Source organism: Musa acuminata, chromosome BXJ3-5 (assembly GCF_036884655.1).
Source record: "Musa acuminata AAA Group cultivar baxijiao chromosome BXJ3-5, Cavendish_Baxijiao_AAA, whole genome shotgun sequence".
NCBI lineage: Eukaryota > Viridiplantae > Streptophyta > Magnoliopsida > Zingiberales > Musaceae > Musa > Musa acuminata.
The window spans coordinates 43,231,571-43,256,885 of record NC_088353.1 but is presented as its reverse complement, the minus strand read 5'-3'; the positions used below and the strand labels follow the sequence as shown (position 1 = coordinate 43,256,885).

The 25,315-nt window shown below is 37.4% G+C and overlaps 2 protein-coding genes across 6 annotated transcripts; both read left to right on the top strand.

Annotated features, from left to right (window-relative positions):
- The first annotated feature begins 2,914 nt into the window (after positions 1-2,914).
- On the top strand, positions 2,915-4,962 carry LOC135638454 (uncharacterized). The gene is made up of 4 exons (XM_065151564.1): positions 2,915-2,930; positions 3,354-3,452; positions 3,984-4,025; positions 4,279-4,962. The coding sequence occupies exons 2-4, from the start codon at positions 3,387-3,389 to the stop codon at positions 4,960-4,962; spliced, it is 792 nt and encodes a 263-aa protein (XP_065007636.1). The 5' UTR covers positions 2,915-2,930; positions 3,354-3,386.
- A 5,814-nt stretch (positions 4,963-10,776) lies between these two features.
- LOC135639120 (BTB/POZ domain-containing protein At1g04390-like) lies at positions 10,777-25,003 on the top strand. Of its 5 annotated transcripts, none has more exons than XR_010496857.1 (8): positions 10,777-10,933; positions 13,220-13,346; positions 19,762-20,278; positions 20,379-20,509; positions 20,600-21,033; positions 21,171-22,328; positions 22,619-22,903; positions 24,197-24,335. XR_010496857.1 is itself a non-coding variant. In XM_065152893.1 (8 exons), the coding sequence occupies exons 1-8, from the start codon at positions 10,845-10,847 to the stop codon at positions 24,639-24,641; spliced, it is 3,054 nt and encodes a 1,017-aa protein (XP_065008965.1). In that variant the 5' UTR covers positions 10,777-10,844; the 3' UTR covers positions 24,642-25,003. The 5 variants fall into 5 exon arrangements, 4 of the variants coding, with proteins under 4 accessions (XP_065008965.1, XP_065008966.1, XP_065008968.1 ...); XM_065152893.1 differs by having other exon boundaries at positions 22,619-22,771; positions 24,197-25,003; XM_065152894.1 differs by lacking the exon at positions 10,777-10,933 and adding an exon at positions 10,964-11,154 and having other exon boundaries at positions 22,619-22,771; positions 24,197-25,003.
- Positions 25,004-25,315: the final 312 nt, after the last annotated feature.

The following is a 25,315-nucleotide window of genomic DNA, read 5'->3' as shown; positions in this document are numbered from 1 at the left end:
AGTGTTTACTTTGAGTTTAAGTCCACACTCAATTAAATAGTTTGGGCTTATAGTTTGGATTTTTCTTTTTTAGTATTTTCGGATATTTTATGGCATATGCACATCTTCCTAAGGTATTTGTAATTGTCCCTCTTTTTATAGTAGTAATTTGCTTCTCTATTGTCCGTGGAAGTAGGTCAATTGATCTCTGCCTCCCATGTATTTGCCATCGAAAGTTTACATATGCAGCAATGTAAGATTATTCTTTTTTGAATTTAAATAGTTTGGACTTATAGTTTGGATTTTTCTTTTTTAGTATTTTCGGATGTTTTATGGCATATGAACATCTTTCTAAGATATTTATAATTGTCCCTCTTTTTATAGTAGTAATTTGCTTCTCTATTATCCGTGGAAGTAGGTCAATTGATCTCTGCCTCGCATGTATTTGCCATCGAAAGTTTACGTATGCAGCAATGTAAGATTATTCTTTTAATCATATTTTTTATTCTCTTTCTCACACATTAATATCTTGGACAGTGTCAGCCTCCCATGACCACGACCAAGTAAACGGCAGCTGCTCCCAACGCGAGGAAGAAGAAAGTAAGTGTTAAGTATCCTGATAACTGTGATCTGAGTTGCTGCTTTCGGAGTGCTGACTGTGAGCAAGTTCACGCTGAAGCTGGACAAGAATGCGAAGAACATCAACAGCATGAAGATCTTGTGTTGGAATCCGCTGTCTTTGTCGCCGAACAATCCTGAGAAGACGCTCATCATACCACCAAATGTGATCTGCGTGGTGACGGTAGCAACTTTGGACATGGGTTTGAGCAACTTTATGATCCATGGTGTCAATCTGCGGTAGGCGTCTTCCTCCATGACAGTGAGGTTTCATGACGAACCAGACGATTACTCCGAGCAACAGCACCGGGGAGAGAGCCAGTGGAAGGTAACTCTCCAGATACGCAGATGCCACAACAGTTGCTGTCACTGCCAATAAGCCGAGTAAAGAGTAGCTCAGAGTTTGGTTCTACATCCTCGGTGGCGCGGAGTTCCACATCATCAAAAAGAGTCCCATCATGGCGACGAAGAACATTAGGAGGATGCTGACCTCCATGATTTGGCTAAGGGCTTGTTCTGAAGATTTCTTACTGTAACCTACTAAAGTAGCTACAAGCCCATTGAAAGCAAGGGAGGTGACAGTGGATGAGAGACTTTGGAATTGCTTCAGCTCCGACTTGTAGTTTTCGTAACCTGTTGCACCATGGTCATCTTCTGTTTGGATCGAGCAGCAGTAGATCAAGCCAATAATCAAGGATGGTGGAACTAGAGCAGCCAAAAAGTTCAGGAGTTTGGGTATGAGATATAGGAAACTAGCAGCTGTGAGGACCAACAGAGAACAGGAGATGATGATGAGTAGGGTAATTGGAGAGCTAAACTGGCCAGCAAGGGCAGCGGGATGCCGATCAGATAGCAAATTGGAGGTGAGAAACATAAGACTTAGCCCACAAAGAAGATCGGAGAAGGTAAGGATGCCACAGATAACAAGGTGCAACCGTTTTACGTGGCCTTTTAATTCTCGGAAGCCAGTAAAAAGTGTCGTCACTGCCGTAATATTGATGGTGACAATAATAAAGGATAACCCCAGAATTTGTTTCATCCAGTTCACATTGCCATGCCGTTCGCAGCTTCGATCGATTTGACCTTCTTCCATCTTTGTCCATGTCGAGGAAGCAAGAACAGAAAAGGTTAGATGCTTAGAAGAAAAAAACGAGAAACGAAAACCGAGAAAACAACAACGTTAAGAGAGAGAGAGAGAGAGAGAGAGAGAGAGAGAGAGAGAGAGAGAGATCGTGTCTATAGTGTATTATTATTGTACATATCGCTAGGGTTAGGAAAGTGTGGGGAAGAACGACTGCTGAAAGCTGTAAAAGACATCGTTGCTTCGGATCATATATTTAAACTACAGTGGAGATGACGATGATGAGAATGAATCGATAGACCGTTAAATTACCATTTCCAAGGAGCCCTTAAATGAGCCATCAACTGCTGATTGCGATCCACTCATGGGAGGAAGCGACTTTTTGGAGAAAGAGGAGAACAGTTGATTGCTCTCCTAATTAATAAACTCACCCCCAGCTCCTCCGAAGAGAAGATTAATGCTCATCAAGAAGATGGATAGAGATCATATTACCTGAACCTGTAGACGAAGCTCCAGCTTTCCACCCATCAGATCCTGCAGGGGATGGGAACAGGCCGGATGACTATGAGAGAGAAAAATGACAGCGACGAGTGAAGTAGGATGTTCTGTCAAAGACGGCGGCTCTCTCGACAGTAGGTTGCTTAGCTACTAAGCTTGTTGCTTGTGAAAGGCATAAGATGTTGGATACTGCGGAACTGAAACCACCGGAACAGAAAGCAGAATGGTTCGGTTCTAATTTACATCGCTTTGACCTTCTTTTATCTTTGTGTATGTGAAGGAAGAAAGAACAGAAAGGTAAGATGGCTGAATGAGAAAAAGGAGAAACAAAAAACGAGAAAACATCGTCATCGCTGACATAAACTCCACTTTTCCGATCTCTCAGCTCTTAGCTCTCAGCTCTCAGCTCTCAGCAGTGGAGTTTATGTTGACAGGAGCTTCTAGAAGAACTTTTCCTTATTTAAACTCCACTGCTGACATAAACTCCTGCCGATCGGAAAAGTGGAGTTTATGTCAGCGATCTCTCAGCTCTAGGAGTTTATGTCATCATCGTCATCGCTGACGGAGAGGTTCCGACGTTAAGCCCGACAGTCACTTCTTGCTTCAGAAGTAGAAGTAGGATTGAGAATTGCTGCGTAATCATTGACCATCTAGAATCTTTGACCATCTAGAAGCACATCTTTGTCCATTATAAAATGACCCATCCTCTAGGCACTCAACGGAACGATAGCAGGAGCACCGTGTAGAGGTTCAGGTAATATGATCTCTATCCATCTTCTTGATGAGAATTAATCTTCTTCTCTTCGGAGGAGCTGCGGCTTAGTATATTAATTGGGAGAGCAATCAATTGTTCTCCTCCTTCTCCAACTAAGTTGCTTCTTCTAGCTGTTGAAACTGAACGGTGAATGCATCTTCTTCTCCTTTGTCTTCTTCTTTCTAACTGTTGCAACCAAACGAGAAGAGCAAACGTACGTTCTCTCCCCCTCTCCCTTAATTTTTCTTCTTCTGAATTCTCTCCATTCAGTAGGTCAACTTCTTCTCGATCTCCACTTCGAACAAACAGGAGGTAGCAAGTAGTGCTTCTCTCTCTCTTTCCCTACCTTTCTCTTCACTTCAACGCTTCCCCAACTCTTCAATTCTTTTCTCTCATCAAATAATACATAATTATGTTGTGCAGGAGTTGCAGCGCAGCGTCCTGGAATCAAGCGGGATGCCTGTTCCTCCCATGAGTGGGTCGCAATCAGCAGTTGATGACTCTGAGGGCTCATGGGAAATGGTAATTAAACAGTCTATCGATTCATTCTCATCATCATCATCATCTCCACTGCAGTTTAAATCTATGATCCGAAGCAACGATGTCTTTTACAGCTTTCAGCAGTGTTCTTCCCCACACTTTCCTAATCCTAGCGATATGTACAATAATAATAGTCTAAAGAGACGATCTCTCTCTCTCTCTATCTCTCTCTCTCTTACATTTATGTACAGAAGAATGATTGTTGTTTTCTCGTTTTTTGTTTCTCCTTTTTCTCATTCAGCCCTCTTACCTTTCTGTTCTTTCTTCCTTTACATAAACAAAGATAAAAGAAGGTCAAAAGCGATGGAAATTAGAACCGAACAATTCTGCTTTCTGTTCCGGTGGTTTCAGTTCCGCAATATCCAACATCTTATGCCTTTCACAAGCAACAAGCTTAGTAGCTAAGCAACCTACTGTCGAGAGAGCCGCTGTCTTTGACAGAACATCCTACTTACACTCGTCGCTGTCATCTTTCTCTCTCATAGTCATCCGGCCTGTTCCCATCCCCTGCAGGATCTGATGGGTGGAAAGCTGGAGCTTCGTCTACAGGTTCAGGTAATATGATCTCTATCCATCTTCTTGATGAGCATTAATCTTCTCTTCGGAGGAGCTGGGGGTGAGTTTATTAATTAGGAGAGCAATCAACTGTTCTCCTCTTTCCTAACCCTAGCGATATGTACAATAACAATACACTATAGACACTATCTCTCTCTCTCTCTTAACGTTGTTGTTTTCTCGGTTTTCGTTTCTCGTTTTTTCTTCTAAGCATCTAACCTTTTCTGTTCTTGCTTCCTCGACATGGACAAAGATGGAAGAAGGTCAAATCGATCGAAGCTGCGAACGGCATGGCAATGTGAACTGGATGAAACAAATTCTGGGGTTATCCTTTATTATTGTCACCATCAATATTACGGCAGTGACGACACTTTTTACTGGCTTCCGAGAATTAAAAGGCCACGTAAAACGGTTGCACCTTGTTATCTGTGGCATCCTTACCTTCTCCGATCTTCTTTGTGGGCTAAGTCTTATGTTTCTCACCTCCAATTTGCTATCTGATCGGCATCCCGCTGCCCTTGCTGGCCAGTTTAGCTCTCCAATTACCCTACTCATCATCATCTCCTGTTCTCTGTTGGTCCTCACAGCTGCTAGTTTCCTATATCTCATACCCAAACTCCTGAACTTTTTGGCTGCTCTAGTTCCACCATCCTTGATTATTGGCTTGATCTACTGCTGCTCGATCCAAACAGAAGATGACCATGGTGCAACAGGTTACGAAAACTACAAGTCGGAGCTGAAGCAATTCCAAAGTCTCTCATCCACTGTCACCTCCCTTGCTTTCAATGGGCTTGTAGCTACTTTAGTAGGTTACAGTAAGAAATCTTCAGAACAAGCCCTTAGCCAAATCATGGAGGTCAGCATCCTCCTAATGTTCTTCGTCGCCATGATGGGACTCTTTTTGATGATGTGGAACTCCGCGCCACCGAGGATGTAGAACCAAACTCTGAGCTACTCTTTACTCGGCTTATTGGCAGTGACAGCAACTGTTGTGGCATCTGCGTATCTGGAGAGTTACCTTCCACTGGCTCTCTCCCCGGTGCTGTTGCTCGGAGTAATCGTCTGGTTCGTCATGAAACCTCACTGTCATGGAGGAAGACGCCTACCGCAGATTGACACCATGGATCATAAAGTTGCTCAAACCCATGTCCAAAGTTGCTACCGTCACCACGCAGATCACATTTGGTGGTATGATGAGCGTCTTCTCAGGATTGTTCGGCGACAAAGACAGCGGATTCCAACACAAGATCTTCATGCTGTTGATGTTCTTCGCATTCTTGTCCAGCTTCAGCGTGAACTTGCTCACAGTCAGCACTCCGAAAGCAGCAACTCAGATCACAGTTATCAGGATACTTAACACTTACTTTCTTCTTCCTCGCGTTGGGAGCAGCTGCCGTTTACTTGGTCGTGGTCATGGGAGGCTGACACTGTCCAAGATATTAATGTGTGAGAAAGAGAATAAAAAATATGATTAAAAGAATAATCTTACATTGCTGCATACGTAAACTTTCGATGGCAAATACATGCGAGGCAGAGATCAATTGACCTACTTCCACGGATAATAGAGAAGCAAATTACTACTATAAAAAGAGGGACAATTATAAATATCTTAGAAAGATGTTCATATGCCATAAAACATCCGAAAATACTAAAAAAGAAAAATCCAAACTATAAGTCCAAACTATTTAAATTCAAAAAAGAATAATCTTACATTGCTGCATATGTAAACTTTCGATGGCAAATACATGGGAGGCAGAGATCAATTGACCTACTTCCACGGACAATAGAGAAGCAAATTACTACTATAAAAAGAGGGACAATTACAAATACCTTAGGAAGATGTGCATATGCCATAAAATATCCGAAAATACTAAAAAAGAAAAATCCAAACTATAAGCCCAAACTATTTAATTGAGTGTGGACTTAAACTCAAAGTAAACACTTAGGTTTTTCTTATTGTATGTTTGGCTTCAAAGTCTAGGCCCTTATTTATATGTCCAATAAGAGATAACAAGCTTGATTTTCCCGATGTGGGACTATATGGGACTTCCTAAACTAACATATGATATTTTAAGAAAAATAATAGGTTTCTAAGTTTTTTTTCTATATTTTCGAAAAAGATCTTTTTTCCATTTGTGCAATGATTAAAAAAACCCTTTAAAATGTTATTTCTTATCAAAATTCAGGAATGAACCCATCAAAGTCCTTATGTCTGAAAAACAAGAATGGCAATATTAACGAGCAACATAGAGACAAACAATCAAAGTCCTTATGTTGTACTGATGTCGAGTCATCTAAAATCAAAAAATGTTCATACCTTCGCTCGCCTGAGTTCGACCATTAGACTAAGATAATCGTTTTATCAGAATAATCATCCCGAAATAGATAATGTGGAACAAATGATATGATCATTACTTTGGATCAATTGAGATTTATATATGAAATTCAATTAACACCTATTGGATATATCAATTATCAAATATCACATCAATTATCAAATATATCGACTGAGTATCTAAAAAACTATATTCTCTTATTAAACCAACTATTTAAATAATTCATTATCTAAATTGGCTTTGTAATATATGTTTTGATTTTTAAACAAACTAATGAACACTTATGAGCTATATGTATGCTTGTGGACACTTAGTAGAGATGTTTTGTAAGATAGATATTTAATATAGTAGTTTTAGAAAGTGGGATACGAGATATGTTCATCTTGTCTCTCAATTAAAGTAGGACACGAGGTAAAAGATATAAATATTTTTTATCTTTGAAAAAATTTATCTATCATTCAAATTTTAAATATTTAATAATTTATCTCTTCTTGACATAACAATGAGTACTAATAAGTCAATTCTTTTGTGCTAAAATTGATTGGAGAATATTTAAAGCATAAAAAAATCCAAATTAACAAATACTTAGGCCTCAATTTCATAAAAAATAAAAAATTTGAAGCATATATATTTATAGGAAATATTTTGATAACCAATCTCATCCCTCTAGTTGTCACAGAGGCGAGGACCCAATCATCCTCATAGGGTGTTGGTATGGTGGAAGATATGGTCTATTGATCTCGAGGATGATGGTCCATGGGGGGCCATTTGGGTCGACCCGATCAGCCCTCACATATAGTAATCTACGAGTGATCAATCGGGTCTGTCTCCCCTCGATAGGTCCCCCCAAGAGAAATACTAGAGGAATGACGTTATGGTCATTATAGGCTCGTCGCCCCCCATTGACAAAATGATAGCGGAAACACGTTATAGCCATTATAGGCTTGTCGCTTCGATTGACGGAACATTAGAGGGGGACGTTACGATCATTCCAAGTGATTCTCACGACCAAATATGTATAAAAGTCGACCCTCAACGGTAGTCCAAGGGGTCAGATCTCTTTGCAATTAACCCTTTTACATTACACAACCACCATAAGAGTTAACTTGAGTATCAAAGAGGTTGTGTTGGGAAACACTCCTAGCATTGACCTTTGTGTAGGGACTCATTGACGAGCTAGGATCCACGTTGGCCTGACCTCAAGACCACCTCAAAACAATCAGGGCTATATGAAGACCACCTCGGAACCACCTCATTTGTGTCAAGGATCCCATGAGGGTGCTCCAAACATCCATACTATTGGAAAATCTAGGGTGACATCACATATGTAACTAAAGAACATAAAATAAAAATCTAAGATTTTTTTTAGAAAAGAAGGTTTCATCGTCATGCGAAGATAGGTATGCAAAAACCCATAAAATCAAAAACTATATATATAAGAAAGATGTGTTACATAAGGAGATCGTATATCCATGAAAACCTGTATATATGTGAGAGAGGATGAAGGAAGTCAAATGTCCTACTCTCTAGAGGTGATCCAAATGGCAGGGACCGCTGCTCAAATCTCCTCGCTGTGCGCATCACGCAATCAAGAAGGGGCCGATCCTTCTTGCTATCCACACACCCCAAATAGGGGCTACTAGTTGAGGAGGAGAGGGGAGAGGAGAATAGGAGGTGGCAGCTAAAAGGGTTTAGCCTATGGCCCTTTGGTTCTCTCATATTTGTAGAGTCCCCCTATGAACTTAACCCTAATGGATCCTACTATATTGGGTATTGGATCTCCATCCAACTATCCAAGTCTATTACATTAGTGGATCTCTACCAAATAATATATTATTGGCTCTTATTGGATCTCATATATAAGATCCGATAATTCAAGGATTTATTGGATATCCAATAAGTATGTGACCCTCTAGGCCAAATATCGAGCTAGCCGTGAGTCATACTTATTAGAACTTATTTTAGCTCAGTGAATTATTATCTCCATAATAATTCACTCGACTCATGGATTGCAGAAATACTATATCACTACGTCATAGTCCCTAGATGATATAGGAGAATTCAATTCATTAGACTTATATGGTCTTAGTTATCACGTATATATAGTCCCTTATCCATATAATATCCTAGAGACCGTATACCATTTCTACTCGAGTCTACTCGGGTATAGTGCTAATCGGATTTCTACAATTTCTATTAGGCCCATACGATTTCTACTCGAGTCTCGCTCTAATCGGATTCTCCTAGAGAACTCTTTTTCTCTCAATCTAAATGATCATGACCATGGATTTATCTAAGCAAGAGAACATATGAGATATTTCTCTTATGACACAAAGAGCGGATGATCCTTTATCGATACTCAATAGCCCTCGTAAGGTTGGTTGCCACTCCCGATGCCCGGTTGTGCTAGATTTGGAACTTCCAGACCTATAAATCCAGTATAAAAGAGTGGTGTACTCATATAGGATATCCTTAGTGTCTCAAGTCTAACGATTAGATACACCACTAGGATGACGGAATTGTTGTTTGACAATAAGACATCATCAACCATCCAACATTTCGTAAGTAGATCAATCAGTGAACTCATTCTCCAATGAATACTTGCACTTTATCCCTAGTGTCCCCACACGAGCAGCTATGAGACCAGCCACCTCCATCATATGGATAGGTATATAATACACTATTGTGTCTGGTTATCTCAATGTTCATCTCGAGTAACTTATGACCGAGATTATTTAGGGTCTATGTTTAAAGATGAATCGATCTTATTATTGTGATCTTATCACAATTTGATTCTCATTGCATAAATCCATAAACATCAATATATATATATATATATATATATATATATATATATATATATATATCCAATAAGTAATATAAAGTGAGAAAATATCATAATAATAATATGCAAAAAGAATACATATCATATCACATGTGTCATCACTCACGTGATTGAATTGTAGGGCACCTATAACTAGCACTAAAGTTATCTATCTCGACCAAACAGTCCGGTCTATGCTAAAACTATGTATCTTAGCCAAATAGTCCAGTATATGCCCGAGTTATGTATGTCGACTAGATAGTCCAACCTGTGCTCGAATTATGTGTCTCGGTCATACATGTCCAATATGTGCCCGAGTAATGCACTTTGGTCATACATGTCAAGAAGTTCCCCTCCCGACCCCGACTTGTGTGTAGAAACTCGATGACGAAGAAGTAGTAATTCGACAAGGGAGGAAGAGCGCCTCCTTGCTCTACCTCGAACCTATTCTAGAGATAAAGCCTGGACCTAACCTAACGTCGACCACCTTCGTTCAAGCATCCATGTGGGTAACTCTATACAATTAGGATCGGACCAAGCCATATTGATCCATCGATCATAGCATAAGGTGCCCTAACACTTGTGATTTTAGAATGCATTATAATCTTTAGCACGCTAGGTTACACTCGACATCAAGTCATAAGGATAGAAGAAACTAATATTTTAAAGGGTTTTTTTTTGTCTTAATAATTTTTTTGTAATCTCTCCCCACAGCAGCTGCCTTGCATGACCACAGCGAAGTAAACGTAAGCGGCGGCCAACGCGAGGAACAAGAAGGTGCAAGTTGTTCAGTATCCCGATGACTGTGATCTGAGTTGCCGACTGTGAGCAATTTCACGCTGAAGCTGGACAAGAATGCGAAGAACATCAACAACACGAAGATCTTGAGTTGGAATCCAATATCTTTTGTCGCCGAAATAATCGATAGACTGTTCAATTACCATTTCCCATGAGCCCTTAAATGAGTCATCAACTGCTGATTGCGATCCACTCATGGGAGGAAGAGGCATCCGGCTTGGTTCCACGACGCTGCACTGTGTCTCATAGTTCTGCAACTCCAGCACAACAGAGTTCGGTATTATTTGATGACACAAAAGAATGAAAGAGTTGGGAAAGCATTGTAACCAAGAGAAAATTAGGGAACGAGTCATTTGATTTTATAGGATAACTCATCTATTGATTTTATTTGACCCAAATTATTAACTAAAAATAATTAAATTAAAATTAATAATGATACATTCATCTAATATTTATAAATTAATATTAATCTTAATTGGAACGTTACATTTTAACAAAATTCAAATTGACACATTTGATTATAATTAATTTGAGCTAATTTAAATTAATAAAATATAAAATATCTAACTATTTTCGTATCTTTATTAGTTTGTAAATTAATATTAGCGAACAAAATTCAGGTAATTATATTTAGTAATAGTTAATATGGGCTCATCATTTATTAATTAATAATATATGTACAATATAAAACATCTAAATACTAAATTAACACTAATTATGTGGATAAATCCCACGATCATAAATACTTAATATTCCGAAGGCCCGCTGAAAGCATTTATATTGCGATGTAATCCTTTCTTGTTGATGTGGTAATTTGAATTGTGCCCGACCCGTCTTCGTTTGGGGCGAGGGCGACGCGAGATGGGCGGCAAGGGGAAGAAGCCGGAGATCAGCGATCACGTTGTCACCGTTCGCCGGCGCCTGCACCAGGCTCTCTCTCTCGGCATGAAGTAAACCTTCTTTCTCACCTCTCATATTCTTTCCTCCGATTCCTTTTCTTGTGCGCAGTCGTCCCTCGTTTTGTCGCCCGGTTGAGGTCGTGAAGCCCTCTTGGCGCACTGAGATAGAGATAAAAGAACAATGAAATCGAGAGGATTGATGGCTCGCGTCTCGCGGGGACCGGGTCTTGGATTACTTGCTTTGGCTGCCCCGTAGGGCGGTGGATGTATAGGTTGTGTGAATTTTCATGATTCTTGTTTCTTGTTGGGCCGTTTCATTTTTAGGGTTTGGACGTGTAGGTTAGTTCTTTTTAGGGTTTCTTTGAAATTCATCCTCAACGCGTTCCAATTTTAGTATCCTTGTAAATTTAAATTTAGAGTTCCATGTCTTCCTATTCTTATCTTGCGAAGAACTAACTCTTCCTATCGTTGCTGGAGCTAAGGTTTCAGAGTGGACACCTATGATCACCATGAAAGTGAATAATAATGATAATATAACGACTTATATTCTAGCATGTACATGGTGGTGGTGTGTGAATTTTTCATATCCATACTGTATACATAATACTGATATCAAACAACAATCAGAAAGTAAAGATCTTGTGAACCAATATACCTTGCAAAAGAAAATAGAATTATTTACATTTTTTAATCCACTTGAAATTTTCTTTGAAAGGAAATTTTTGTTCGTGAAATAATTGAATAGGTCCAAGAAAATGACTCTGGGCAAGCCCTAGTGTCTTGGTATGATTGCTTCTTTTGGAGTTGGGTGACTAGGATTTTGATCATAGGAACAGCCTTTATACTGCAGTAAGAATGAGTACATTGATCCACGTTTCTGTAATTTTTGTGCACTCTCAAAAAGAGAAGAAGTGCCTACAATTTTTACTAGATTGGAAATTTATAAAATAAGGATCAAAGCAGTTCTTTTTTCTCCTTGGGTTTTGGTTGTAAAAAAGGAGCAGAGTTGGATTCCAAGAGATATTGTAGCTGAGTATGCGGCTACGTCACTCACTTTTTTCCTTGTAAAGAACTTGGATGAGTTTTTGTTTTGAATCATTCTAAATGGCAGAAGCTGTGCCATACTTGTTATTTCCTTTATCAGGCAGCAAATTGATATGAGATGGTTTCTCAGAGTGCAGATTAAGAGGAAAAGAAACAGCCACAAATTTTGAGGATGATATATATTTAACCCTCAGTCAGTATATCAAATTTGTTTCTTAAAATCTGACAAGCTACATTGTAATCTTAATCAATTGATAAGGTGCTGACTGGATCCTGCATCACCATAGAATCTCAAGTCCATCTACCTGTGTATTCTGATTTTCATTCACATAACTCCTCAAGAATGAAAAACTTGCCATGTCACTTTATAGGAATGCCAGGAAATTGTTGTACCTCTTTGCTAACAGAGCACTCTTTATTTTTTTAATCATCTGGACCAAGGATTATCATTTTGTGGTATGGGAACATCTTCTAGCACATGTCAGCATGGCATGTGATGATGCACGCTTTGCACGGTACATTGCAACACAGGCCAATGACCTAGCAACCCTTGGATGATACTATTTATCTCTTTGCTTCGATCCTCAACTGCATAGCTATGTTTCCCTTTTTTGTGCATATTTGTGATTTATGTGTTGGTATTTCAGAACTGGTTCACAAAGAACTTAAAATAACTCTTAGCCTCTAGATGAAGTTTTAAAAGGAACTGTTGGTTGCTTTTTGTTGCCATGAAGTACTACTTTTGAAACTTTTCCAATTTGCATGCGGTGAGAATTGCATCTTTTATTTCCATACTGTTTTGCTGATTTCTTGGCTAGGCTTCACAATCTTCATGATTTCAACTCCTCTATTCTGTGGAGCATACAGTAAATGGAATTCAATGACGTGTAGCTGTAAGATATCTACTGCTGGCTAAGCTAGATTTTCTTTACGACAGCTTCGCTATTCTGTGGAGCAAATAGAAAAATGGAATTCTAAGTCATGTAGCTGTAAGATATTAACTTCTTGCAAAGCTTGATTTTCTTTATGACAGTTGAAAATGTGATGTCTTGTTGCATGCACGATAACATTCTCTCAGTTGTTGAAACAAATGCTTTAGGAGCAACGGAATAAAATCTCTGCCAAATTTTTAGCATATTTTTATAATGGTTCAGATCTTTGTGATTAATTTGTTCCATTGGGTTTTATGTAGCTTGTTTGATTCAGAGCTATCATAGTTTTATGATAATCTTATGGAATTTTTTTTGGATATTTTAACCCTGATTGAGTGGGCTGTTACTTTTAACATGGCAGAGTTTCTAACAGCAAAGTCAAGAGATGGCAATCTACGGATACTGATACTCAATCACATGCTCTTAAATCAATGAATGCATTTCTCAGTTGTATATCTTTCACTCTGTTGCAACATCCTCTTATACAGGTATCTCTTTCTCTCTCTCTCTCTCCATCACCTTTGCTGTCAGTTCATTGTTTGTTTCTGAGATTTCATGTATGCTTATCTTACATGCATATAATTCTAGAATTTTGTCAGCACTGGTTGGTTTTGGTAAACTTTCCGCACAGGTATTGTATGATGAGGGTACTAAACGCCAGATTCTCAAAATCTGGGTATTATCATAGGTGAGCATATAATCTTTTTCTGGTTAGACCTTTTAAGTTTAAAGAATTCTTGTTTCAACCTTCAACTTCCTTAATAAGACATTGAATACTGGGATTTGTTTTGCTGAAGGTGGCGTTTTAGCAATATCATATCCAAGCCACGAATACTTTGCTACTCGGAAGAGTAATCTTGGAGTATTTTGCATGCAGAAATAAGGTTTCAGTTTAACGCCAGCACCTATAAGAGAGTTTGTGGCTCGAGTATACCTTATCACTTTCTGTTATTTGTACCAACATCCACTTCTATGACTATATCCAATCATATGAGTCATTAGCAAGCAATTTTAGGTATCCTTAGTCATGAACATTGTAAAAAATGCATGATATTTGCTGTTTCCCAAGTATACACGATGTCTATACTCTATAATCAAGATAACATTTTTAGCTCTGGCTAGACATCGGTTCTCATGAATGCAAATTTGATTTTCTAGAAATATTAAAGACACAGAATTAGGACTATTTTTGGGAGGATTAATCTCTGGTTGTAGTCATGTGATAGAAAAATATTGGGGCTTCCATGTGCTACATGTCAAAGAAACAAAGGCAGGAATGTTATCAACAAGGGTGATGCTACTCATTGATCCTTACTACCTATTATCCATCACTGTTGAAGGTGATGACCTCCACTTTGACACTGCAAGTGTCTTGCGTGTTTCCACAAGTTCTGCTCTTGTTTGTCATTGTACCTTTGTGCAAATCTTTTTTTTTCCCATGAAAAGAAAAGCCTTGCTTATCCTCGTTACACATATCTGAATAGTTTTTATTGATTTGATGAATGTTATTACTATTATTGTGTGTATTGGTGTTTTATTGTATTTCATTGCGTACACGTTTTATTAGTTTGTGTGCTTTTGACTGGATGTTTCTTTATAAATCATGTTCTTGGAATAACTGTTCGGCCTTTTCTAATTACTATCAGTGTGCAAAATGATCAACTTTGCAGAAAAAGAATCAGGTGAGATTATTTTTCATTATGTAATTGTTGCTATTAGGTTGTGTCAATTTAAGCTTAAAAAATTCAAATCAAGGAGTAAAATGTTCATGCTTTCTCCCAGCTGGCCACTAGCTTACGCACATTGCATCACATACATGTTTTAGATTCTCACAGATGCACGTGCCGAATGCCAGGTTACAGCTGGTATTTGTGGGATTTGAGATCATGTCTTATACCTTTGAGTAAGAGAACTGTTGATTACTTAATTTGTTGAAGAATTAAAAATAATTTGAACCTAAATGTATCTGCTAATTGTTATCATGGACATTTTCAGAGAAATTTTAGTGAGAGTTTTGGTTAATTCCATGATTTTAGTCCTGAAGTGATTTATACAATGAACCAATCTTGATTGCTGGTGGTGTCAAAAGAAAAACATTATGCTGAGAAGACTACTTGCTAACTGTTTGTCTTACTAGTGGCTTGTACTTCATCTATGGGACTTTTTAGATTCTTGTATATTATTTTTCAGCCATTTGTTGAACTTCTTTATTTTATTTAAGTTGGCATCAGTTTGCTCACTGGATGGATTGGAAGTTTCTAGGATTTGTACCTAGGAAATTCATACATGCAACATTTCTCTTAAAAGACTATCTGCATTTTAGAAGCAAAGCACACATGTGTTTCTTATGCATGCTTATGTCATGTCAAGAAATACTTTGGTTGGAAGGAAATATGAATTTGACCCGCAAGCATGGCACTTTATGATTCATAGTATAATTTTACCTTCTTGCCATGCATTATATTATCTTTGCTAGTACAACAAAATGAATTATAGTTGCGAGAAACTTCAGTGACAGACATCTAAAGCTAGGTCAAGAAACCTGATTAGATTCATGGGGCATTAGAATGACGCAGGATACATGTACATGTGTATATAAAGATGTTAGATAGCTAGTGGTGATTTACAGAGAGCAGCTTAAATAACTAATTAACTTTTTTTATTTTGATTTATTTAAGATTAAATTGCATCGCATATAAATTTTAGAACAATCATAGAAGGTTAATATGCAATCTAGTGTTTTTAAAAGCACTAAATGGCAAGGTCTAAAAATGCTCGAGGCGTTAGGCACCCGCCCAAACGAAGCGAGACGCTCTAAAATATTAAAATATAAAAATATATAATAAAATTGATAAATATGATTATATAAATAAAAATATAATATTAAATTAAAAAATCTAAAGTATTAAGTCGTATTATCCATCTTTTAATAATAAAAATGTCAAAAGACATAAAACAATAAGGTTTTACATCAAATTCAATCATTATCATAATCAATATCGTCATTCTCAAACTTATCACTCATCTTTCTCTTCTTTTTGTCCATCTTCATCAAACTAGGTTTCCTCCTCTTCAACAATGGCAGAAGATGAACCTGAGGTTTTTGCACTTATTTTTGTCTCTATCATATGTTTTATATATATCTACAATTCTCTAACACCTGAGGCTCTCACCATATCTCCCATGTCAAGATGTTATCTTCAAATACGAGCTCACTTTCGACATCTTGCAAGTTCGCACTCATTTCCCTCATCAATCACTCATTTGAATTATCAATTCCTTGTAATGAGATTTGATCAATATTATTTTGTAAATCATGACGAGTCTTGATGCTCGATTATACTTTATATAAACCAGATCATGTAATCGTTGATGCTCTAATTAATTTCTTCTTTTTGTGTGAATCTGTCATGTTATATGAATTAACAATATATTAATACAATTATGTAAAAAAGAATAGATTAGTTGAAATAAAAATATTTTGTGATCCTTACATGCTCAAAGACACTCCAGTTTTGCTCATAACTCGCAGCACTAAAAGTCAAGCTAAGAACTTTGATAGCCAATTATTGTAAGTTCGGGACGAAATTTCTAAATAGACTCCATTATTCAGCTGTAAAATTTAACTTTATTATTAACAATAATAATATACTATACATAAAATTAATTATATAAATTTATGAATACCCGAGGATAGAATTGTCCTAGATTGAACTACCATAGGAATTCCGAAAAGACTATCGGTATTTTTGCATAAAGGTAATTTACGTATGTTCTAATCTTGCACCTCTAGGCTTGGAATTGATCTTGCAATGTACTTATATAATCCATTTACAACTTCTGCATAAAACTAAATGGAGGTATTCTTTTAAAAGAAACTTGAGTTCAAATAAGATCCTGCTGCATATAATGGATGATGAAGTTGACAATCCTATCTTTCGTCAACAATTGCAAATATGTTCTTATACTTTTCTTCATTTCCATTAAAAGACTTTTGAATCGTTTCTTTTGCTCTATCTATATCCTTATAAATATATCCTATTGTAAGTTTCTTTTCATCTGTAATGTATAAATTATAAGATTCCAAAAGGATGATATTAAGACAATATCATCGATCATCTTGGCTTTCATTTCTTTTACCCATTTGCTTATCATCAATTTCTTTGAAGTAAACATGTTTCTTAAGTTGTGTTTTTTATGATGCATGCTCTGTAGTGTCAAGAAGTAGCAAATCGGGAGATATCATATCTCATAAATTCCTTGTTGCTTGTGAATTTTCTCATCACATTCAAAGCTTTGGTATGATTATAGAGAAATCCAATGACAAAGATTGCCCTTTATAAAATCTTTTTGATGTCAGAAATTTTTCTAATATCCTCCAGCATTAAATCAATGCAATATGTCACATATGAAGTCAAATATAGGTGGTGCTTTTTTGCTTCAAGTAATTTACCTAAAACAAAGGATAACAAAATTGATAAGACTTAGAAGTCACATAATTCTTTCATTCAAATTAGAGACATATAATAATTAAAAGATTAAAAAATTCAAAAGATAAATCTTACCAGCTAACACATAGTTGTTTTCGTTGTCGGTTATAATTTGAATGACATTTTGTTCACTAATTTCTTTCACAAACTTATCACGCAACTCATATATCTTTTCTCCAGATTTCATAAAAGAAGGTGCATCTATTGACCTTGCAAACATGGTTCCTAAAGAATCATTAATCATAAAATTAATTATACTCCTACGTATCCTTTTGGTCCAAGCATCTGACATTATAGAACAGCCATGCTTTACTTATGATTCTGTGGCCCTTCAATAAGTCATCTGTGTAATCCAACACTTTCTTCGAAACTCACAACTTCTAAGCATGGTTCACATTATCGGTCTATACCAGTGTATCGACTAATTGTCAATATGGTACGTATCGAGTTGTGCTGAGTGTACCGACACATGGTACACTGGGGTGTACTAATGTATCGCCCGTATCGATCCTCTATCGGACCTATATGTACCGCCTACACTGAGCGCTACGTTTCTGTATGTCAAACCTTGTTTGGAGGTTTTAATTCCTTATCATATCTTCTAATAGCTTCAATCATCTCTTTAAAACTGTCCAAACGACCAGTATTAAGGGGAAGTTCAACTTGATAGAAGAAGTGAGCATTGCGCTGAATCCTTTTTCCCCTTATTTCTTGATCACAAGCATCATTATATTTGTTTGTCTTAATTTTGCTCTTGTTTGACCTTGTTGATTCTATGATCCTTGATACATATATAAGTCCATCGGTTCCTTTCTACCCTTCTTAAGAATCATGACTTTTTTTCCTTTTCTGTTATATACTCTTTCTTACTGGCATTGACACATCCTGATTAATCTTCTTTTTCTTTTTCATTGTCTTTAATATGTTGAACATCATTCTCGGGTAAAATCCCATAAGATTCGTTCCTTTGAATCTTTTTTCATATAAGCCAAGAACTCTTCTTTTACATAAGGTGGACACTTCTTGCATGTTGATGCGTTCTTGAAGTTCTCTACTTGATGTTGTTTTGCATGGAAAATGCCACCTTTGGTAGTCTTATCACAGAATATGTAAGTAATTGCATTAGGATCTTTAGGATCCTTTAGATAATTGTATTTCCAAGCAAGATCCTTGAATTTTTAATGAATCTTCTAAATTGCTTTGTACAATTGTCATTAATCCTGAAACCCTAATAACAATTCTAAATAAACAGAGATTAATAGTGCTAAATAGGGACTAATAACAATTCTAAAATAGCGATTAATAGTAATAAATAAGAATTGGTAATTCTAAACAGGAATTAGTTCTAAATAGGTTAATAGTTCTAAGGATTAATATCAGTTTTAGTTTATTATATGGTAATAGTAGTTAACACTTAACAATAGTTTTAATATTAGTTAATAATTAACAATCCACTGTTAACAGTAGTCATAAAAGTAGAGCGGGAGAAAAAGAGTCACTGACAATGGAATGTGGGGAAGGAGAGGGTGGCGATGACGGAGGAACCTTTGGACCGCGGTAGCAGTGACGGAAGAAGCTGCGGACAACAATAGTAGTGACGAAAAAAGCTGTAGATGGTGGTAGCGACAACGGAGGAAGCTACAGACGATGATGTCATGGGCGGAGGAAGCTTCAAATGTATCCGTCGGTGGCAGAGGAAGTTGTGATCCTGTCCCTTGGTAGTGGAAGGAGCTACACACAGAAGTAGTAGCGGCGAAGGGACTTGCACACGAAAGCTACAGCAGTAGGACCTTTAGACTCGTCTGCTAACAATAGAGGAAGTGTCAGTGGCGGAGGCAGCAGCTGAACATGAAGGCAGCAGTGGAACTAGTGGTGAGTTAGGGTGACAAAGTACTTGGGGTTTATGGGTCGGGGGTTGAGGGAGGGGGGTTTAATATTATGCTTAGTTGGTTCAATTGAACCAATTAAGTTACTGTTCAATCGAACCAGAGTTGACCATCCGATTCAATCGCTCACCTTCAACCCATTGCTTGCCCGAGGCACCCGGTGCTTGGGTTCAGGTGAGCGCCCACACGACGCTTCATTGAAGCATGTCGCCCATCCTCTGTGCAAGGCGCTTGGGCCTCGCCTCGCTCAAGCGCTCGGTCACCATTTGAAGACACTGATGCAATCCATGGTCAACATTGTTTGCATGCTGACGATATGATTACATCTATCACACAGGATATGCAGGTATTTGTCTTGATTTTTTGTTGTGGCTAACATTCTGTAATTAGCTTGCCTGCCAAGTGTGGACAAACATATCTGCAAATGATTAGAACTTCCAGTGGCACATGTTATATTGAGTTTTTAAAAGTGTTTATATATTAAGTTAATATAATTTAACCGTTCCAGTGCTTTTATTGCATTGCAGGATTCCATTTTAGATATGGTGATTGCCTTGGGAGGAATTCTTCAATCGGACAACAAAAGAATATTGGACCTGGCAGCAGATGTGGCTCAGAAGTTAGTTACTACCTTAGGAAATACCATTCACAGATATCCCATGTCAGAGGTTATTATTCATCTGTCATGCTTATTGTCATTATCTGAGTTGCCTGTTGCAATCTCATCTGCCATTGCATTAAACCGCATCCTCACAAACCTAGGACCAGCAAGAGGCAAAGTTCTCAAGGAAATATGGAAAGCTCTGGAAAAAGCTGACTCAGTTGGCAATGTCATGTGCGCATTACAAAATTATGAGATTGAAACTCAACCGATTGAATATTTCCTTGTGATGGCAACTCTTCTTGAGTCTATACTTCGGAGATGGTCTCTCTCTAGATATCCGGTTTGGAGTAACAGTAAGCTGATGGTCATTCTTCAAGATAGATGTTCTCAATCTGAAATTTCCATTTCTAATGCTGTTCTAAAGCTATATTCTGCACTAGGTATCCCCAACATGGTAATTCTCTATTTATTCCATAATATGGTAGATAATTGCTTTCAGAGCATATTCTGATCAATTTTGATTCTTAATCTTTATGCCAGCTCTATGTGGCAATGTGGCTGTGAAGCTTCTTGAGAACAAGGATTTTCTCTCTATGGTCGTACGAAGCATGGGACTTTCTGTCCCTTTCAGTGTTAGAATTGAGGCTCTAAGGCTATGTCAATGTCTAAGTGTATGGTTCTGAATTATATTATGTGACCTGTTGATTATTTTCTTGCATCCATAGAGATATGAAAGCAGTTCAAATTTTTGCTATCTGCAGAGATCTGGAGATGCATGCTCTATGCTAAATGGCTTGTACTGCGAGCCTATTATTCAAGGCTTAGTTGGTGCACTGGGTGGATGGAGGTCTTCATGTTCCAAAAGGGTTCCATCTGATCAGTTGCCGTTGGTGTTGGAGGCATGTCGTGCTACACTATTAACGCGTTGGGCCGGGAACCATCATTCATATTTCTGGAAACATGAGATTGATAGAGTCCTTCTCGATATTCTTCTTGGTGATTGCACAGTGAGTTATGAAGCTAAAGTGGCATTGTCATCTGATGAGTTAGTAGCTATAATATATGACAATACTGCAGATACAAGACCCTTTGTGTGGGATATCCTTGGGAACCTTGCAGTTTACTGTAAAGAAGATTTTCTTTCAAAAACTAAAGGAGCACTCTGCTACCTAGATTTTCTCATTTCTTGTGCATGGTAATTCTTTTTTACTCTATAGTAATTTCTTTTATCTGTTATTTGCTATCTAGTTAGTTACCGTATATTTAGATTCTTTGATAAAATGCGTAGTATAGTTTTGTTAATTGTTGGCTTATGCCAGTGTTGGTTTTCAGCTCTGTGGCAACAGATTTGATGCGTAAGGGATGCAGTTCCTTGTCTTCTTACATGAATGAGCTTGAACCTGTATCTAGGGCAGTTTTGCTGATGGTCTTTTCACCATGCAAGTACATTGCTTCACAAGCTATATACTATCTTTCAGAAACTTTGAGAGCTTTTGGTGACGTCTGTTTGGAGTACGTACTTGCTTCCCTAAAACTAAATGCTTCTGGGGATGTCTCTTTAGTAGCTGATAGTTATCATACAATAACTAATCTCATAAGTTTGGCATGCTATTCAACTTTACCGAAATATCATGAGCTTATTGTCAAAAGAGAAGGTATAAGCTCACTGTCTTCCATCATCATGATGTGCTTAAATGGTGACATACATATTGGTAGGTCAAACAACGCATCTCATCTGCAGAGTATTTCTTATGGCACAGAATGCTGTTTAAGTAATGTGAGTAGCTTGGAAGGTGAAGAAGTTATTTTACTTTATAGCCTTCAGGCACTTTCTCAGTTGATTGCATTTCTCAACATTGTGTGCAACCACCATAAAATAGTTTTAGGAGAGATTGTTGTGTGCAAAAAGTGTAGGAACTCTGATGCTTATAATTTATTTGAAAGCCTGTGGTATATCTTGAATAACAGCTTTGGCTCTGGCCCTAAATGGTATTCGGCATACATATTGAGCTTTTTTGGTTTCTATGGCTTCCCAAGCAAGCTTGGCAAAAAGATAGCAAAAGCAATTGACGAGAACGAACTAGCTGACATTGAATTACTACTTGCAAAAGGTCAGTCCTTGCAAGTCCATTCTCCTATTATTGTGGCTAGGTGTCCGTACTTGCTGTCTAATGAAACATCTCTACCAAAGAAAAGTGCCTGGAATGATTGGAAAGATCAAAATAGTGAACATCATCACAGAAAAATGAGGCATGAGATCCGAATCTCAGACCGTGTGGATAGTGTTTCTTTTGTAAAGCTTTTGGAATATATTTATACTGGATTCATCCAGGCGGATGATAATCTCAGGACACCCCTGAAAGTTCTTGCAAAGCACTGTGGATTGAAGTCTTTATATGATATGCTTAGTCGAAAACTGCCAGAATGGGGCACTGCTTGTGCCAGTTGCAATTTTTCTGAAGCACTTGAACCAATTGGAAATCAGTTATCGTAAGTATCTATTTTTTATATTGGATTAGGAATTCATGTTGTTGTAATATATGTTCTTTCTACTCAAGGAAGTAAAAAAAGGGAAAAATGAGCAGTTAGATGAGTTAAAAATAACTGTTATATCAACTGGCATTGAGATCCCACACCAAGCAAGATGTGATTATTTAGTTCTTTTGCCCTTGAGAGTTCCATGATAATGATTGTAACTGTCGGTCACATATAAATTGATTAGTTGTACTCCATGCATTCAGCTCAAGCAATTATTCTAATGCATATCATGTGTATTACAGAGATATTATATTGGAAGCAAAGGTGATCGAGGGAGTTTCTTGGAGTTGTGCTATATGCCGGTCATCGGTACCACATATGCATGCCCACAAGATCATATTGTTATCCAGTTGCGATTATCTACGGGCTCTGTTCCAATCCGGAATGCATGACAGGTGACCCGGTTTCAGTGAATGACATCTATTGATTCCCTCAATGGCTCAATCATATAACTGATATATTTAGAAAGAAATGTGGATAAAGCAAACACATTTGTGATCCTATCAGTGAGGGATCTATATCGAAATGTTAGTGGCATGACGTGTATGATTGTATAATCGCATCTCTCTTCATGTTCTATAATACTTGATTGCTTTTTCATGTGTACTTATCCCCTTGTACTATGTCTTGCTTATATTGTTCCTTTATGTTATGTACTCAAAAGTATACTTAGTGAAAAATATCTCTAATAGCTTTTTGACTTTTCATGTTCTCTTAGTCTGATGTCCACATTAAGTTTCCTACTTCGACTAAGTTTTATGCCATAAGTTATCTACTGGTTCCCTGATTCTGCATCAGCTAGTAGGCAGCAACAGACTACTCATTAATTGTCCATGGATTTAATGTTTGATTGAATAAATTGGGTGAATTGATAGGGACCTTTCCTTCTTTACTTTTCCAGATCACAATCATGGTGCTATTTTGGTAGATCCAAGTCTTGTAAAATACTCACACTTATTTGTTATGCAGGCCTAAAAATTTGTAAAGGATAGATGAATTGATTATTCAGTCAGAACTCAATATTGAGAGTGTTGTTGAACAAACTAACTATTGATGTTCAAAACCAAGATTGGTACTTTTAGGGGCTTGTATTGTAGCCACTATTAGAGGGCAACTTGCATGTGTCATCGGTGGGAAAGTTGTACAAACTGCATTTTTCAAGTACCCAGGTCACATGTATGACACCCTCCATGCAACCTATCCCATGGTGCACATTAGGTGGCACATGAAATAATTTTTATTTTACAAAGAATCCTTTATTATTGTATGTTTAAATTGTGTATACGTTACTCTTAAGTACTATCCAACAAGATCTGATAGGCTATCTATTTATATATATATTTTTACTTATATGCTAGGAACCTATTTTCGTCTCATTTATGTTGTCTGTTAGATTTCTTGTGATTTAGTTGAGTTTTGCACACTTATTAGACCCATGCATGGCTGCCACTTCCACCAACCTCTTGTGATTAAAATCTGTGGCTTGCTTTCTTCCTGTGTCATTTAGACTCTTTTGATTAAAATCTATGGCTCTCACTTCCAACCTCTTGTGATTAAAATCTATGGCTTGCTTTCTTCCAACCCTAAACCATAAGCTTTGGTTCTTCTGCAATGGGGTTTCCAGAACTATGCACATATATATGTATAACCAAAGAACGAACTGTTCATGTATGCAGTTTCTATTCGGATAAGATTTGTATGGATTTTTGAAAAGCTAGCTATTAAATCTTCACTAATGATATGTCCTGTTTATATTAATTATTGATGGTCACACCAGTTTTATTGTAGTCTTAAACTTTAAGAGACTTTCCTGCATGCAGTTGCTCGCAAGTTATCAAAGTTCCTATTAGCTGGAAAGCATTAGTCAAATTAGTTCACTGGTTTTATTTGGGATACCTGCCAAGCATCAAACAAGACTGTACCTGGAACAATCTGGACCCGGAGTGGCAGCTGCGTGAGTTGCAGGTGTACGTAGAGCTTTCTTCACTTGCTGAATTCTGGTGCTTAGAAGAAGTTGAAGAACAGAGCTTCAAAGTAGTCGTATCATGCATAAATTCACAACAAAAATCTTCTCTTGAGCTTATTCGTTTTGCTGCAAGCCTCAATCAATGGAAAATTGTTACTGTTGGTGTCAGTAGCATAGCTTCTATATACCCTAAGTTGCGTGATGGTGGTGAACTCGAGGACCTTGATGAAGAACTGGTTGATATGTTACGAGCAAAATATGTTTGTTACTGTCAGCATGGTGATAATGCATTTGATTGACAGCAATAAGCTTCTTATGTATAGAAAACATTATTTTTTTTCTGTGGTTTAAGCAGGACTTATAGTGGTCTAGCTGCAAAGCTTCAAGCCTTCAATGGCCCTTCGCCAGCATTATATATTCTGAAGATGAAGATTCAATTGCTCATTCATTTAGTCGAGAAGCAATGATGTTTTTAGAGCATTAAAAATAGACCTCAGTTTTTCGATTATAAAGAGGCTTTGCAGATGGTAACAGTAAGTTAGGCTAGATGAGATGTATTCATATCAATATCAATTGAAGGTTACTGCTGTACATGTACACTAGGATGATGTAAATTTCTGCATATTTGGTTGATTGAGTTGATGAAGGTTCTTATAGTTTACTTCTATTTATAATTTATTCTTGTATTTGTCATTTACTAATATGGTATGCATGCAAGGTTTTCCCTGGCCTTCTGGGAAGCCACACTTATTTCTGCATCCATGAGCAGCATCTTAAGTATTCAAGAGATCTTCGATGGTTATGATGAAGAAAAATGTTATGACTTTTGGAACCATATGATATAGTAATCATGCATATGGCCAGTGTGTGACTATGATTTGGAGATATAAACTAATTGGATATGGATGTGGGTTGGATCAACTCCAATCCATCTCTCACCAGATTGTGAACCAGATTGTAGAATTGGGTTGGG

Excerpts from the sequence above, each read along its gene's own strand:
- LOC135638454 (XM_065151564.1), top strand. The coding sequence starts at position 3,387 with ATGCCTGTTCCTCCCATGAGTGGGTCGCAATCAGCAGTTGATGACTCT. Across the intron at positions 3,453-3,983 it reads CTGAGGGCTCATGGGAAATG|GATCTGATGGGTGGAAAGCT; the intron begins GTAATTAAACAG and ends CATCCCCTGCAG. Across the intron at positions 4,026-4,278 it reads AGCTTCGTCTACAGGTTCAG|ATGGAAGAAGGTCAAATCGA; the intron begins GTAATATGATCT and ends ACATGGACAAAG.
- LOC135639120 (XM_065152893.1), top strand. The coding sequence starts at position 10,845 with ATGGGCGGCAAGGGGAAGAAGCCGGAGATCAGCGATCACGTTGTCACC. Across the intron at positions 13,347-19,761 it reads TGCAACATCCTCTTATACAG|GATTCCATTTTAGATATGGT; the intron begins GTATCTCTTTCT and ends ATTGCATTGCAG. Across the intron at positions 20,279-20,378 it reads AAAGCTATATTCTGCACTAG|CTCTATGTGGCAATGTGGCT; the intron begins GTATCCCCAACA and ends TCTTTATGCCAG.